The sequence below is a fragment of the Pezoporus occidentalis genome, unplaced genomic scaffold (genome assembly GCF_034315485.1).
Source record: "Pezoporus occidentalis ecotype Australia unplaced genomic scaffold, CSIRO_AGI_Poc_V1 ctg4, whole genome shotgun sequence".
Taxonomy (NCBI): domain Eukaryota; kingdom Metazoa; phylum Chordata; class Aves; order Psittaciformes; family Psittacidae; genus Pezoporus; species Pezoporus occidentalis.
The window spans coordinates 1,994,174-2,009,674 of record NW_026915724.1 but is presented as its reverse complement, the minus strand read 5'-3'; the positions used below and the strand labels follow the sequence as shown (position 1 = coordinate 2,009,674).

The window sequence follows — 15,501 nt, the reverse complement described above, 5'->3', positions numbered from 1 at the left end:
TGAGTTTAGAACAGCATAAACAAGTTGCTGTATGAAATCAGAACTGAACATCGAAGTATGGTCTGACTTACCACAGCTCTCCATTATTACAAAACACCAAACACTCGAACACTTAAGGACAGGAAGTATCCTCATGTTACCATGTAAATAACTAATGGGCTTAGTTTATGTTAACAACTAACTTAGAAACTTCCAATAAAATGAAAAAAACCAACAATGCACCAATCAAAAATATGGATAAAAGTGTCTGAAACTTTTCCCCAAAAGTAACTAATAATTCTGATAATTATTAAGAATTATCCCTCTTTCCCTCTTTCCTTAGAGAATTTGTCACAGAGCCTAATAAAATGTATGGTAAATGTGAACACAGTACAATTCAAAGATGGCCTGCAAAGGCAAATAAAACTGGTACTGTTTCCAATCTACTGAAGATCTGAAAGGTACAAGGTTTGGTTTCATCTATTTTTTTCCTTTTTGCTTTTAAAACGTTTGGAGTAACCAAGTGTTGCCCTGCTTTTATACTTGAGTGTTGGAGGACAAGAATATTAAAATGGAAGCCCCCCTAAGTTCCCATCTGAAGGAGCAGGGTGCTGAGTGATTAACATTTAGGGTTTTTTTCTTCCTGGCTCTTCGCCAGAGGCTTGAATTAAACATTTTAAGAACAGCCAAACAAAACAGGAGTTTTACAGTCTGATTAAAAATTCCTTTCCCCTCTCAAATGCCAGTTTCTTGTGACAGATGATGGCAGGAGATGATGGCTTCATCTCCCTGCTTTTCCATCTACCCCTAATCTTCTATTACAAATAGGATAGACAAGACCTGATACATTCATAAAATCAAACACAACCTTTGCAGAAACCTTACATCTGACTTTAAACTAAAGCAAGCTCTTCAGGCTTCCTAACGTCTTAAAAATATGTAAAAGGCAAGTTTTGTCTCCTTTATGGATTGCTCTTTAGATCTAATCAGGATTTTACTATGGCAAGATAAGCAAATCCCAGTGACAAGAACATGCCATATGAAAAGCACAAGATGTGCTGACATTTAAAATCTACTAACGCTGATATTCTGGCCTTACTGGATATTAATAAAATTACGAGAGTGTGGGGTGAAGGTATTATACCTGGTCATGGCTGGCTTCAATGGAGCTTCCGATACCTTGGAAAGTCATCTGCACAGGAGACAGTGTCAAACAGGTCATACACTCTTTGCCATTTTGTCTATCACTGTAGTGTACCTATAACAGAATAACATACGTAATCTGCTAAACACCAGGTTTGTACAAGGGAATCATGCTAAAATACTGTCCCTTTTCAACAAGTTTGTAAGAAGAATTCCAAACATTTACATTGAATTCATCTTCAGTATAAAACAAGAAGTGTGTAAAATAATACTGAACTGGGGCCAAAATTTCTCTGATTTGTCTGTTGGATAGTTTTTCTAGTGCTGTGTTCTTCAGTTCCTGAGGCCTGTGAGACTGAATCCAAGATGTTGTATCTATATACGGACCTAGCTTCAGGTTTTCTTTTCCAGCCTAGATATAAATTTTAACAGCATTGCGCAGCTTAGTTATGAAGCATACATGTAAATCATTATACTTCCAAAAACTTAGCAATAATAATTTAAATTTTTCAAAAGTAATTCCATTTCTACTAAAACCCACTAACTCTTTTGACGCGGCTAATCTACATTTGAATTTGATTTTTAATTAAATCCAAATGACAGATAAAATGGAGAAGAACTCACATTCTTGAGACAGCTAGGCTATCCTTTTCCAAGAGTAACTCATTCCCTACTAATGTCAAGATGTGCATATTGAACCTCAATCTTGCATGAAATACAGAGGAAGATAGTGCTTCTATTTGAATTATTCTCCTTGTCTTCAGGCTCCCTTCCAATAGTTCCTAAATCCCCTAAAGAAAGCATGGATTTTAATATGTTGAGACAAAATGAAATTAAATGTTGCCAGTGCTTCATTATTAAGAATAGGTTGCCACTCATGCTGAATTGTTGAAATATTACAGTTCTCTGTGTAGCTCCTGGCTTCTAGACAGGCAGATCAAGCACTTTGTTCTACAGGAGAGGTGGAATTTAGTTTATGGTGGTAATTTACATTGGCTATGTGACCCCTGTCAGAAATGGAAAGAGAGATCGGCTCTGCTGGAGACAGACCTTTTATGTTAGTATCTATTTACAGCTGTACAGCTCTCAGGCAAAAGTTACATGATAAAGCCTCATTTTGACATTTAGGCTACAAAATTAAACTTTATTATTTCTGAAGACAACTAGGAACAATATTAAAGTTATTCCCGTGGAAATAATTTAGTGACATAAGTATATATGATACTTAATTGTACACTGTGTGAATGAAATCCCCTGTGCCTAGCTCTTCTCTGCCACAGGTGCAAATTGGGAATAATTCAGCTGAAGCAAAATCAGTGCAAAACTGGCTGAGAGGAAAACCAAGTTGATGCTATAGAATTATTTTACCAACACATCAAAACAGTTTTACTGTGGCCAAAAGTAAGATACAGAATGCAAAATTCTTGTACTGTGTATAAAAATACTAATTTCACTCAGCCCTTCCTAAAGTTTTCTGGATTATCCCTGCCTCTCTCTCAACCCCCACAATATGTGCCCACTAAATTGCTTGTGGCTCTCTGCCAGAAAAGCCATACTACTTACTTAGAAACCACAAGAGGCCCCTTCGCATATACAATGGTTTAATTTTGATTAATCAAAAGAGGTATGAAGGTATGAAATTTGGCTTGCAAATATAAACTGAAGTTCTTTAAATGTCAGGGACTACTGTTATGACAAGGACTTAAGAAGCTTCCACAACTGTGGTATCTGGCTGCAAGCTCCGTATTCTGCTGAGTATGTGTTGCGGGGATGTGATATGGAGAAATGGGGCAAAAAACCTCAAGAGGATGATTCTGTACTGCAAATATGACATAGCAAATAGTGCGAAATCTGGTGACTGAGAAAAGTACATGTCTTAGATCACATATGGTGAAATGGAAATATAGCACTTTCTGAACTGCATAGCATGCCTGTAGGCTTATTTGTAATGAGAATAATATAAATAACATTACACTTCACAAACGTCCACTGGAATAAAGCAAAGCTAACAAGCTGAAAGAACAGGAGATATCCAGAGGAAAAATTATAATTAGTATTATGTGACGTTATGATCTGCAACAGCAGATTTGATCCATAACCCCTGTAGAGTCCCACATTGAAATTGCAATAAATTCAGAATTTTGGTTTCTTTCTAGGCTTAACTTTCCTGGAGGAATTTCATGATGCATTTTTGGCTTCATCTGAATGTATCAAGGCCATTACTTTGTAATTTCTCAGACAACAGTTCTCTAATTATCTCTTGCCCTGTTGAAGCTCTTCAGTTGAACCAACCCAAACACCTTCATATTATGTTAATATGAAAAGTAATATAAAACCCAAAAGACTGCACTTTAAATGGGGGACAGAATATAACTGTGTCCTTCCATCAAACCTCTCTAGCCTACAGATTTGTGCAATCACAGAAACATTCAGATTTCTTCTACAATTGGCATGGTATGCGCAATTTCCCAGTAATCACATTTTGTTATTTATCAGTCTAGCTGCTACATTCTCAAGCTCTCTATTTTATTTCTTTCTTCTTCAAATCTGATCTTTGCTTCGGGTTTTTTTTTGCCAGCCAAGAGTGCGAAGTATTTACCTTTTGGGCAGAATGCCCAAAATAGGCACTCTAACAGATAGGGTAGTGGTTGAATAGTTATCAAATAGTCTAAATAGGAGCAGATGCTTCTAGGTTTTTGGACAGCAGTATTGCATTTTATATGTCCTAGCTATTACAACTAAGTATGGGAGGAACCTGAATGTCCCTAAATCTATTTGAAGAATAGTGTCCCATCTAAGGCAGGAAACAAATCAAGTAAATACTTGATTCAGTATTTGCTATCAAGGAGAGGTGACTGAAGGCTGGCCAAATTATTCACAAATTAGCATAGAGCATTTTAAGGGTTAAACAGCAATGAAATTTCACTCACTAAAATTCAGAATGTTTTATTTGGATAACATATTGGCAGAGATCACCTTACAGAACAGCATTAGGAACCTGGTTAGAAAATAATGGCCAGCATACAGATGTCTGTAGTAAGGGCTGTGCAAGTTTCTATGTATGTCAAATGCAAGACTCCAGCCTCAGACTATTATGAGTGATTGACACATAATCCTCCTCCAAGGTACGTCCACATAGCACAAAGCAGCACCACAACAACAAGATCCTGGCAATAAGTCTACATGAGCCTGCTCATTTATTGGAAAAAGCACACAGCACTGCTAGCTTTTCTCCTGGGTAACTACATACGTGGAGTATCTGAGATAAATCATGTATAACCAGCTCAGAAATCCCAAACACAGCACTCCACGGGTACAGCACAAAACCTCTGTGTTTAAAATGCAAAGTGCATCCTGGGCATCAAAGCAATGATATATGTTCTAGAAGTCATTTTTTTTACAAGCACATGCCATGCATTTACTCATACATGTATGCGCTCATGTTTGATATCCACATGAGATGCAACTGTATATCTTTTCCACAGATTGTTTCAGTCAGGAACAAGCTGCATGGCATGAGTATGTGTAGAAGGATAGTACAAACTGGGGTATGTATATAGAAATGTATGTGAAGGTCTGAAACCATTTGACAAGTATGTTGAAATTTGGCCCTTGTTTGTAATACTTTAAATTACTGAAGAGATGCAAATATTTTGACGGACATTTATAGCTTCCCATAAAGGAAGATATAAGATGAATGTTTACAATGTTACAACTGAATGTAGAAGGGCATAGCCAAAATTCTCAACCTTTTATGTTGTTTTATAAAGGGAAAACTAAATTACACTGCATAAAGCTGCGCAAGAAAATACATTTAAGGTTACTTCTATCCTAAACCTGCTCTAAGAGCAGGAAATTTCACATTTCGTATTTCTATAAAGGCATCTCTTGAATCTACCTTTGCTATGATACCTTCCTATGTGCAAGCGTCCTGATAGAAACTGTAAAAATACTGAAGGATTTGTCTTGAAATAAGCTACTATAATCCACTGGATCAATATGCAATTTCAGATAATGGCCATCGTTAATCTGCCTAAATTATTGTGTAAATAGGACAGGATAGTCTGCTGGTCTTCAGTGGGCACTTCTGGATTTGGACATCCGTCCTTCTGCAGGAACAAGGGCTATGGTTTATTGATTCACAACTGAGGAAGGTGAGAGACCCGTTATACACAGCAGTTAAGCTTCACTATAATATACTGAACTACTGTTAGAAACAAGCTAACTGCATTAACAACAGACCAAGAGGAGCAAAAGTAAAGACTACTATTTTCACACACTGCTGCTTAGGTTTTCACAGTTTGAAACACAACTTCTGTCTGGCCAAACACTTCCTTTCTTGACCATTTAATAACTTAAAAGAAATAATATGCATTACCAAAAGAAAAAACTCATCTGTGACACTGGAGTTCATGTTTCCAAACCAAAAACTACTCTTGAGTCAACGCACCAGCAGGAGTCTTAGAATGCTAGACAGAAATAAACTAGGTAATAAAATGCCATTATGTTCAGCAATGCACAAATCTTCTGGATTGACAAGCCTGAACTATTTTGTTAGAACAAAGGATGGTATTGCTTTAAATCTGCCCCTTAAAGGGAAAGCACCCAATTTAGTCCAAAATTTACAGAATAATTTCTGAGATTCTATATAAGTTGCTCTGGATTTACAGGGACAAGCAAACCAGAATGGGCTCAAAAATCACACGAGTCTCAAGAATAATTTTTCTTTCTTTAGCTTCCCAGTGAAATTCTTGTTTTTCTATACTGGTCTTTTATCTTTCCCTTTCTGTTGCTCTTCTACTTATACCTATGCCATCTACTATAAAGAAAGTGAAACAATTCTGTTTGTTTGAGCTCAGACTCTGTTCCATGCATGTTTACTGGCAAAGGAATACTCCTGGTGTGAAAATAAATGAAATATACTTTCATTTATAAAATAATTAAATAAATTAAATATACTTTACTATACCTTAATAAATTAAATATACTTGCTCACTTCAACCATCTTCTCAAAGCCAATTATAGGAGCTACCACAGTATAGTATTCTATTGCATTACCCACAGAACTTTCGTAACAAACAATATATTAGTCTCCTCAGGCGTGGAACAGCAAATATCACTTTGCATTCTTACTACCTGCTTTACAATTCCATATATTTTATTTATGAGAGTAGAACAGGAGTAGAGTTAAAAGGAAAAAAAAAATTAGATTGGGGAAAAAGTCCTGTTGTATGAACAAAGACTTTTATGACAAGTTAAAGCATAGATAAAAAACAAGACCAGGATGAAAAAAAGAACTGTCCCAGATGAAAAAATAATACATACAATAAAAAAAAATAAATTAAAAAAACAGAAAAAAAGTGTTGAATCAAACTGTTTCCTGCAATGCTGGAGTTCCTTGATGTAGTGCTATTACTAAATATAGTATTTTACTAATCTCAGCAGGGAGCTGGCTAACTGCATGCCCGTCAGATGTTTTTAATGGTCACCCCCTGTGGAACAAATCTAAGGAGTGCATGAAAAACACCCACATTTAAAAAAGCCCCCTTGCTAGATCATTAAGGGAAGATAAAGGCCTGTACATTCGGATGTGATATATAACACAATCATTGTGTCAAGAAAACATATGTTTGATTAGCGCGCCTCAGGTTCATTAATCGCTGTGTCTGCTTCACACCAGTGGGCAAAGTTTGCACCACAGCTACTGCACGGAAGGATAAAGACACTCGGTAGCTTAAAGACCGACAGTTCAGCAGTAAATCTTGAGCTATTCCAACATGCTCCTCTCTTACAGAGTTTGAATAGCAGCTGTATCGTAGTCTTAAATCTTCATTAAAATATGGTCCTAGGGTTTAGACTAAGAAATAAAACATTACTGTACCATAAATAGCTAACAGCAAGCAGACTAAAGGCATTGTCACAGGTTACTGCAATAGTATTTTATGTTCCTCACTTTAGTAAGGCAGATAGCTGACATCTACAAAAAAATGTGAAATACAAATAAGAGTGAAAAAATTATTTGACACAGTTCCAAAAAAAGAATATACAAAATGTCTGCTAAATGCAAGACTAGTTTATTGTCTAAGCCAAAGAAGCCTATACATCTGGAATTTTTTCATGCTGTTTAGATACTCCCTGAATTTGGAGCTCCTGTTCCAGTGATGCAGGAGATCTGGAACGTTTGGCCACATATTATGCTCAGTCAAGCAAAGGAGGCACAGCTCCCTCCTGCCTCTGGATGTGACATTTGGTTCTAATTAAGAGAAAATTAGCCAACATCACAGTGTGCAGCACAATCGGTACAGTAAGGTGCTTACTGTTTACCTTCCCTATGTCAACCTTAACCCAGGTATGTACTTACAAAGACAGTGCTCCTGTGGAGCACAAGCAAAGTGAGCATCTGAGCAACTGCATTTTCAATGGCTGGCATTCAAGTGTGAAAAGGGACCTGTTTGTCTGACAGAGAAGCTAAAATCCAGAGATAAAATCAGGACATGGCTATTAAAAATCACACTTACACTGAAAAGTAATGTAAGTGTAAAAACCACACATTGCTACCTATTCATTTCCTCTAGTCTAATAACTAAGATATGTATTTTTTTGCAGACATAGTAGAGAGTAGTTGAACCACAGTGAGTTACACCACTGAATACAATCTTCCCCCCCAAAAAATGAGTAAGAAAAACATGATTAAAAATGTATATTCAGAAATTAAAACAGTGCAAAGCACTACAAAATAACATAAGCTATAGCTGACATGGTTTTTGCAGAAACAACTTGTTTGCCTCTGATCCATTCACCCATAATCATTCAAGTAAATACTGTATTTTCAAGGAGAAGAGTTGAAAAAAATTTATAATTCACAGTCAAAGCAAATATGAAAAACTGGCAAATGTGGGATCTCCTGTTGTTATCATACGGCCTAAAAAAATGGAGGGAGGTGAAAGAGCTTCTGTCCTGCTAATAACATACACAGCGGATGAGCATGGTACGGAGCACTTGTGTTGGAGCCCCTGTCTTGGGTATCATCCTGAAAAACTGACTGACATGAGAGAGGAACTTGGTTAGTTTGGAGGGAGAAAATTATCTGGGTTTAAAATTCTAGCAACAGCATGAATGGAAATATGTTCTCATGAACACTCTTTAATTACGAAATTGTGAAGCATTGACTGCTCTCCATTTACAAACTGTACATGAAAGCCCCAGATGCCGCATTACTGAAGAGGGAAGAGGATCACTATGAAATTGTGAGTACAAAACTAGCTGCCTGAGTTTGCTGAAAAGTCTGATGCTGGTACAGACACTGGATTTGTGCACTAACCTAGATACAGGGCAGTATGCAGAAAGAACCACCCTTCTTTAAGTAGAACAAGAAAGAACCATTTCACTTCTGACAATTATCTGCTTCGTTGTGCTCCCAATTCTGAACAAGACTGAAAGAAACAAATGCCAAAAAACCCTTCCCTGAAAGCCTCAGCTTAACTCACAGAGGGGGCATAAACTGTTACTTGTCTCTTTTCTCCTTCTTCACCTTTTCTTCTCGCCTCTCTTCTCAATGGTTTCTGCTTGAGAGCTGAGTTCCCTTATAATTAAAATGAAAACCCAGTCTGCTATGAATTCACCACCTCACCTTCACATTTTTGCCAGCTGAAACTTCCAGTCTTTCAAAGTTTTGGCTGTATTCCAAGACAAGGTCTGTAGCTAAGTTATCAAGTCACATTAGGATTTACTTAGAAAGATTTTGGCAGGGAACACAGCCTGGTGCATTTAGTTCTGGCTGCGGTATCTTGAGAGACCCTGATAGCTTTTATATTTTCTCACACATAAACCCCCTAAGTTCTAAAATTGGTTATGAAAATATAATCCACATTTTTTTCCATGGACCAAGTTAAGCACAGGGATATGTAGGAGGATTTCAAATTGTTATTTGCAAGATGTGAGGAGAAAAGCTAAAATGTTACCGAGGTGACATCCACACCTCACCTGGGGACACAGGCACTGCCATTAGCCAGCTATTCTCCATTTATCCTTCTTTCCTTTTAGAAACTGAAACAAAAAAGAAGCACCTGGCTGTTTATGGAGGCAAGAATAATGAAACTTCAGCAGCATTTGAATAAAGGGCTTTCTTCCTTGTAAGAGGGAGGGAGGCAACGATGGCCAGAAGAGAAGAAAGCTAGTTTAGACAGATTTCTGGCCAGAAGCCAGGTAGTTGGAGACCTGGTGTTAGAAAATTTACTGCCCCTCGTAGCTAGATTTGCATTTGTTTTCCTAATTCTGCATACTTGTGAATTAATTCAGAAACATTCTTCCTGCAGCAAATATTATCTCTTGCACCATGCTCTGTGAATGAATATGCTAGGTTTCCGAAGCTGCACACCTTTCCTTACAGTAACTAGTAGGAGGATGATTCTTATGGTTATTTTTATGCAGAACTACTACCACTATTTTGACTTCCTTTGAGGTCAAAAATAAGATAATGTGGACTAGATGGTCTACAGTCCAGAGAAACATTTCTGAAGTAAATGGAAACTAATAAAACCATTCCTTGTAGGTCTGCCCTGGGTCACTGCCATCAACTGTGGTACTGTCTACCTTCCCTCTGAAGTTAGTTGATTAAAAAATCCCCTATAAACCAGAATGCAATGAAGTCCAGGTGCTTTGATTTTTACATGAAGGTCTGTCTTTCAGGAACAATTCTTCCTATCAGTTTGTTCTGGTTTATCTCTCCCTCTATTTCACATTCCCAGCATGTTTTCTTACTTTTGGGTAGTCATGTATGAATTAGGGCTGGAGACCCTGAAGCCCTCTCCTACATAACACAGCCATTCAACATCAAGTTGATTTTCAGTGTAGCAGCACACCTGCATGTTTCTGAGACTGAGGTAAGGACTCTTGATTAACAGGTAACCTGATGTTGTGCAAATCAGAGATACCAGTAAAATTATCAATAAAATCCTGACTGATATGCTGCCTTTCCTTAGAAGAAACTACATTCCCTATTAATACAGCAAAAACTGTAGTTTTATTCCACTGTTGTCTGGAATAAATGGGGGAGTTTTGTACAAATAACCTGATAAAAGGGTGTAGGTTTTCTTCACAGCACAACAACTATGTTCTATGTGCAAATTCACATGGATAAAAAGAGTTCTCCTATTTCGTGACTTATGCCCAGTGGCACAAAACTGTAAAGATGCCAGCGAAGTATAAAAGGCTGTACTAGTTTTGACTGGGATGGAGCTCATTTTCTTCACAGGAGCTTGTATAGTGCTACATTTGTGAGAGTATGCTCTGCTACAAAACAGAGTGGATAACACTAATGCTTCCCTTGCTGCTGAGCAGTTCTTACGCAGAGTCGAGGCCGCCTCTGCTCCTCTCACCACCTCACCAGCGAGTAGGCTGGTACTGCACAAGGATTGGAGAGGGGACACAGCCGGGACAGCTGACCACAAATGACCAAGGGGATATTCCACATGTTATGACTTTAGGGTCAGCATAAAAGCTGGGGAAGAAGGAGGAAGGGGAAGGTTTGGAGTCACAGCATTTGCCTTCCCAGGTAACCCCTGCACATGACGAAGCCCTGCTTTCAGGAAATGGCTGAACACCTACCTGCCAATGGGAAGCTGTGAATTAATTCCTTGTTCTGTTTTGCTTTACCTATTAAACTGTCTTTATCTCAACCCACAAGTTTTCACACTTTTACCCTTCCAATTCTCTCCCCCATCCCATGGAGGTGAGCGAGTGAGCAGCTGTGTGGACCTGAGCTGCCAACCAGGGTTAACCCGTAACAGTCCCTTCTAGCACCCAGTGTAGGGCATGACAGGTTTGAGGTAGCAACAGATTTGATCAGAGAATGGCAGATCAAATTTATAGCTGGTTAGCTACTGTTTGGCAAGCTCCTGTGCTTGCCATGGGGCTTGCTTGCTTCACTGTAGTCTAGCGCTTGTTAGTGGCTGCTTTTTGCTTCTGCCATTTCCTGTTCTCCTTATCATCCTATTCTGCCTGGGAATGCACTGATAACAGTAATGGGCTGGCAGATGGCCAGGGCATTGCTGCTGTTCCTGAGGTGCTGTACTGGACAGGCTAGAACTCAAGTCCTGGGGACTGTGACTGGATAAGTGAATGCTAGAAAAGGCACATCCAGAAGCATACGTGACCATGGAGTAGTCCATGCCAGAGCAGGTACTCCCCTGAAGGGACTGTGGCCTATGGGTAAGGTCAGGTAAGGTCATTCTGGAGCAGGTACACTCCTAAAGGATGGGCTTGTCCACAGACCACCACACAGGAGCAGAAGGACCTTTGGGCCTGTGGATAAGCCCATGTTGGAGAAGGTGAGGAGTTCATTACAATGTTAAACACAATGGCCTTATACAAAGGGACAACAGAGGAAGATTGTAATGGATATGCTTTTAAACTGTAACCCAAGATTTGGGTTGTATGCTGTACTATAGGTACCAGCTGAACCAGCAGAGGACAAGCCTCACAAAAAGCCATGAAAGTGCAGCAGTGATCCAACTGATCTGACTTTGGTGTCCAATAACACCATAAAACACACCACTTCTCTTGTCCTGAGTATCTACCCAAACAGATAAACATGGACTAAATGGACATTTTGTGGACTTTTTAAAGGGATGGCCCATAGACTAAGGGAATCCTATCTGTGTATAAAGCAAAGGATGGGAAGTGGGGGGGGGGTAGGGAAGTGATGCTTAATGAGGATCTATTGTACAGTATGGGACCAGAGCATATTGTAAACGGTATGGAATAAGGTTTGGTTTTGGCTAGGATAGAGCTAATTTTCTTCACAGAAGCTTGTATAGTGCTAAGTTTCGGATTTGTGCTGAAAATGGTGTTAACAACACAGGGATGTGTTCATTGCTGCTCAGCAGTGCTAGCACAGAGCCAAAGCTTTTTCTGCTCCTCACGCCACCACACCAGCGAGCAGGCTGGGGGTGCACAAGGAGCTGTAGGGGGGCATCCCAGAGACAGCTGACACCAACTGGCCCAAGGGATATCCCACACCTATGACATTCTGCTCGGCAATTAAAGCTGGGGAAGGAAGGAGAAAGGGAGGACATTCAACGTGATGGCATTTGTGTTCCCAGACCATTACACATGATGGAGCCCTACTTTCCTGGAGATGGGTGAACACCTGCCTGCCCACAGAAGCAGTGAATGAATCCCTTCTTTTGCTTTGGTTGTACACAAAGCTTTTGTCTTCCTCTCAACTCACAAGTTTTCTCACTCATGCCCTTCTGATTCTTTCCCTCATCTCACCAGGGGGGAATGAGTGAGCAGCTGTGTGGGGCTTAAGCTGCCTACTGGGGTTAACCCACAACAAAAGTCTATAGTAATTTGCACATCAGGCAATAGTTTGCTAATTGCTGAAAGTGAAGAAAAAGTAACCAGCGTGACAGAAACTGAGATAATGAGGACTTTGTACACCATTTCTAAAGGTGTTTATACTCCCTGTGGGTAACGGACCAACATTGCTGTTGAGATTATTGTACTGGCCATTGAGCATGGCACAGTACAAACACGCAGGAATACCCTTCTGCAAAAGGCCAGATTTCAATACTTCCAGTGATGATAGAGCACAGCATCATTTCACACATCATTTTATAGACCAATCTGACCATTGAGCAGGTGCAGTGCTAGTAAACTTCACTAAGACTCAAGGCACTGGGAAAGGAACCAAAAGCCCTATTCCACTGCTTGTTTTGCAGAAGCACGTATTGAGAATTCATGGCAGCACAGTCACTCTCAAGCTACTTCAAGGGGTTTTATGAGTACTTATTTTTAAATATAAATGTCACTAATTCCCACTGCCCTTTGAGTGTTAACATGAAGGCAAATCAGCTGACTACAGTTGCCCCTGGGCCCGACCACACACTACTATTTTAGAACAATTTCACTAATATTTGCAGTTTGGTTAATCCTGCTGGGAAAGAAGTCTCCAATGACTTGAGGGGGGAGCTAGTTGCACAGTTATATACTTAGAATTATAGGGGGGCTAACCCCAAATGTGGATGAAGTAGTATTTACTTTAAAAGCCTTATTTCAAAAGTATTCTCTAACATTATTCCACAAACACGATAATGTTTTTAATACTCTAATTTTTTCCTTATTTCTGGAGATAAGGTCTTCTTCAAAGAAGCATTTATATAAAAGCAGTTTGCTGACATAGCATTCAAATCCATTTTACATTAATGATGCCAGGAAATCTACTGTTGTAATTTCAAAAGCTCTCTTTAATTATTGATCGTTTCGTCTAATTTGAATGAGTGATGAGACTTGCACTCTACAGGACTAGCCCATTTGCTGGCATTCCAGTCCCAAGCTGACAGTGGCCACAAACCTTTTTGGAGCTGACAAGTTCAAGGACAGAACAGGATGACCTGGGTTTACATTCTAGTTTTTAGTACTTGCTACACTTTCCCTCACTGTTTTTTCCTGAAGACTTGCTAAGACATACCTTTTGGTTCATTCATCTGCAAGGAACTTTGAAAATATACTCTGACAACACCATAATTACAACTATATTCATTATAACAGATTCAGTACATAGATCCCCCAAAACACAGTAAAATTTTACATTTATTTTTCCTCAAAAGCAATTTGAGGAAATCTGAGGAAAATCACATTAGTAATTCATGACTCATAAGAGATGGTTTGAGTTTTGTTCAATTTACCATATCTCACCTCAACTTCACCACTAAATAAAGCATAGAAACATAGAACGCAGAATGGTTGAGGTTGGAAGGGACCTTAAAGCTCATCCAGTTCCAACCCCCCTGCCATAGGCAGGGACACCTTCCACAAGACCAGGTTGCTCAAAGCCCCATCCAACCTTGTCTTGAACACTTCCAGGGATTGTGCAACCACAGCTTCTTTGATCACTTGAACACAATCACCACAAAATGATTAAACTTCTAACTAAAACTTTTGTAGTGTAGGAAGAGTTAAGGTGAATGACTTCATGTGGGGCCACATTACACAAGGCAGTGAGCTACCAGAAAGGCTGAAAGAAGCAGAGAGAAGTTGCTGCTTTCTGTCCTCAAAGAGTAATGGAAATGGAACCAACAAAAACAAAATAGAAGAATGTCTGTTACAAAAAATGAGACAGAACATTTGGGATGGGAAGGCAATCTATAGCCCATCAGACACCCAGAGACAGGAAATACCCACTGATTTTCTGGGAAACCATGGAAGCTTCATTTTAATGTGTTGCTTCAAAGCCCTTCATTGAAGCTTCTACCTCCATCACAGCATTCTTATTAGTCTGTCCTCATTTCTTCCCATTGGCCTCCTCATCAGGGAGATTCTGCAATGCTGAGCATTTCTCAGAATGCTTTCACCTTACTCCTACTTACCGGAACAACAGAAAATATCGCCTAAGTCCCTTTACTATAGCTATTTGAATCTGGAGTCTATGTGAAATGCTTGGGGTTTTTTCCTGCTTATTTTAATTCCTAACCAGCAATTTGTACCAATGAATTCTTGCAATTTTCAAAGCTAATTCAGAGATCTATGCTCTTCAAGAGCTCAAGAGACTGGTAAAAGTTTTGCTGTAGCCTTCTCCTTATTTATCATGGGGTTTTTTTGTGCAGCGCTCTTTGTTACCCAAATCCACAACTGGTGTGTCAATCTGTTGCCTTCAGACATGCAACAACTTGTACAAATAAACAATCTGGCCTTAGTTTTCCAGTCCTAAGTTACATTGAAGACCAAAAAAAAAAGAAATATCCTGGTGTGCTGGCAAAGACCGATGAAACTTAAGTTGAACAAAATTCTGCTTGCTGTGGGAAGAGAAAAAGAGAGACTGAAAAGGGATAAGATGTTGCTCTTACTAAGGCAAAAAACAGCTTCTGAGGTAAGAAAGGAGAGACATAGCTAATATCAAGACTTCCAGGGAGCTCTTTCAAATTAAGCATGCATATTTTCCTGCAGCATGTAATGAGCAAGAACTAATGAAGGGAAAGCTGCTTCCATCTAGTGAAGTCCAATGAATTTTAATTTCATGAAGCAACCAACATTTCTTAATTGTGACCTGCTTTGGAAAAGAACTTTTGAATTGAAATTGTTATTTTGGTCATCATCAATGAGTCGACGTACTTGGACACAAAATGTTAATGAAGGAAGATAAAGGCAACTGCACCAAATGTCAAGATACAAAAGTTGTAATGTGATGATAGTAATTTATATCCCGATTATTTCCTTCAGGCTTAACCCTTAATCTCTTGCTCATTCCTTTTGTATTAAAAATTCCCCGTGAACTCAAATCTGATTTTCATGAATGCATCTAGGTTTGTTCCAGAAAGAGTTTCAGGCCCAAATTCTTCACCATTAAAAAGACTATGAACTATTAAACTGTGATGAACA

General features: G+C 39.0%; 1 protein-coding gene across 4 annotated transcripts in view; it reads right to left on the bottom strand.

The window, feature by feature from the left end:
• STAU2 (staufen double-stranded RNA binding protein 2) overlaps positions 1-15,501 on the bottom strand; it is a 144,074-nt gene that overhangs the window by 58,385 nt on the left and 70,188 nt on the right. For 3 of the 4 annotated variants that reach the window (XM_062633177.1, XM_062633179.1, XM_062633180.1), the window contains exon 12: positions 1,124-1,237. The exons of the other annotated variant lie outside the window; for it this stretch is intronic. In XM_062633177.1, the coding sequence (XP_062489161.1) occupies positions 1,124-1,237 (114 nt within the window). The remainder of the gene's footprint in view (positions 1-1,123; positions 1,238-15,501) is intronic. 4 annotated transcript variants of the gene reach the window in all.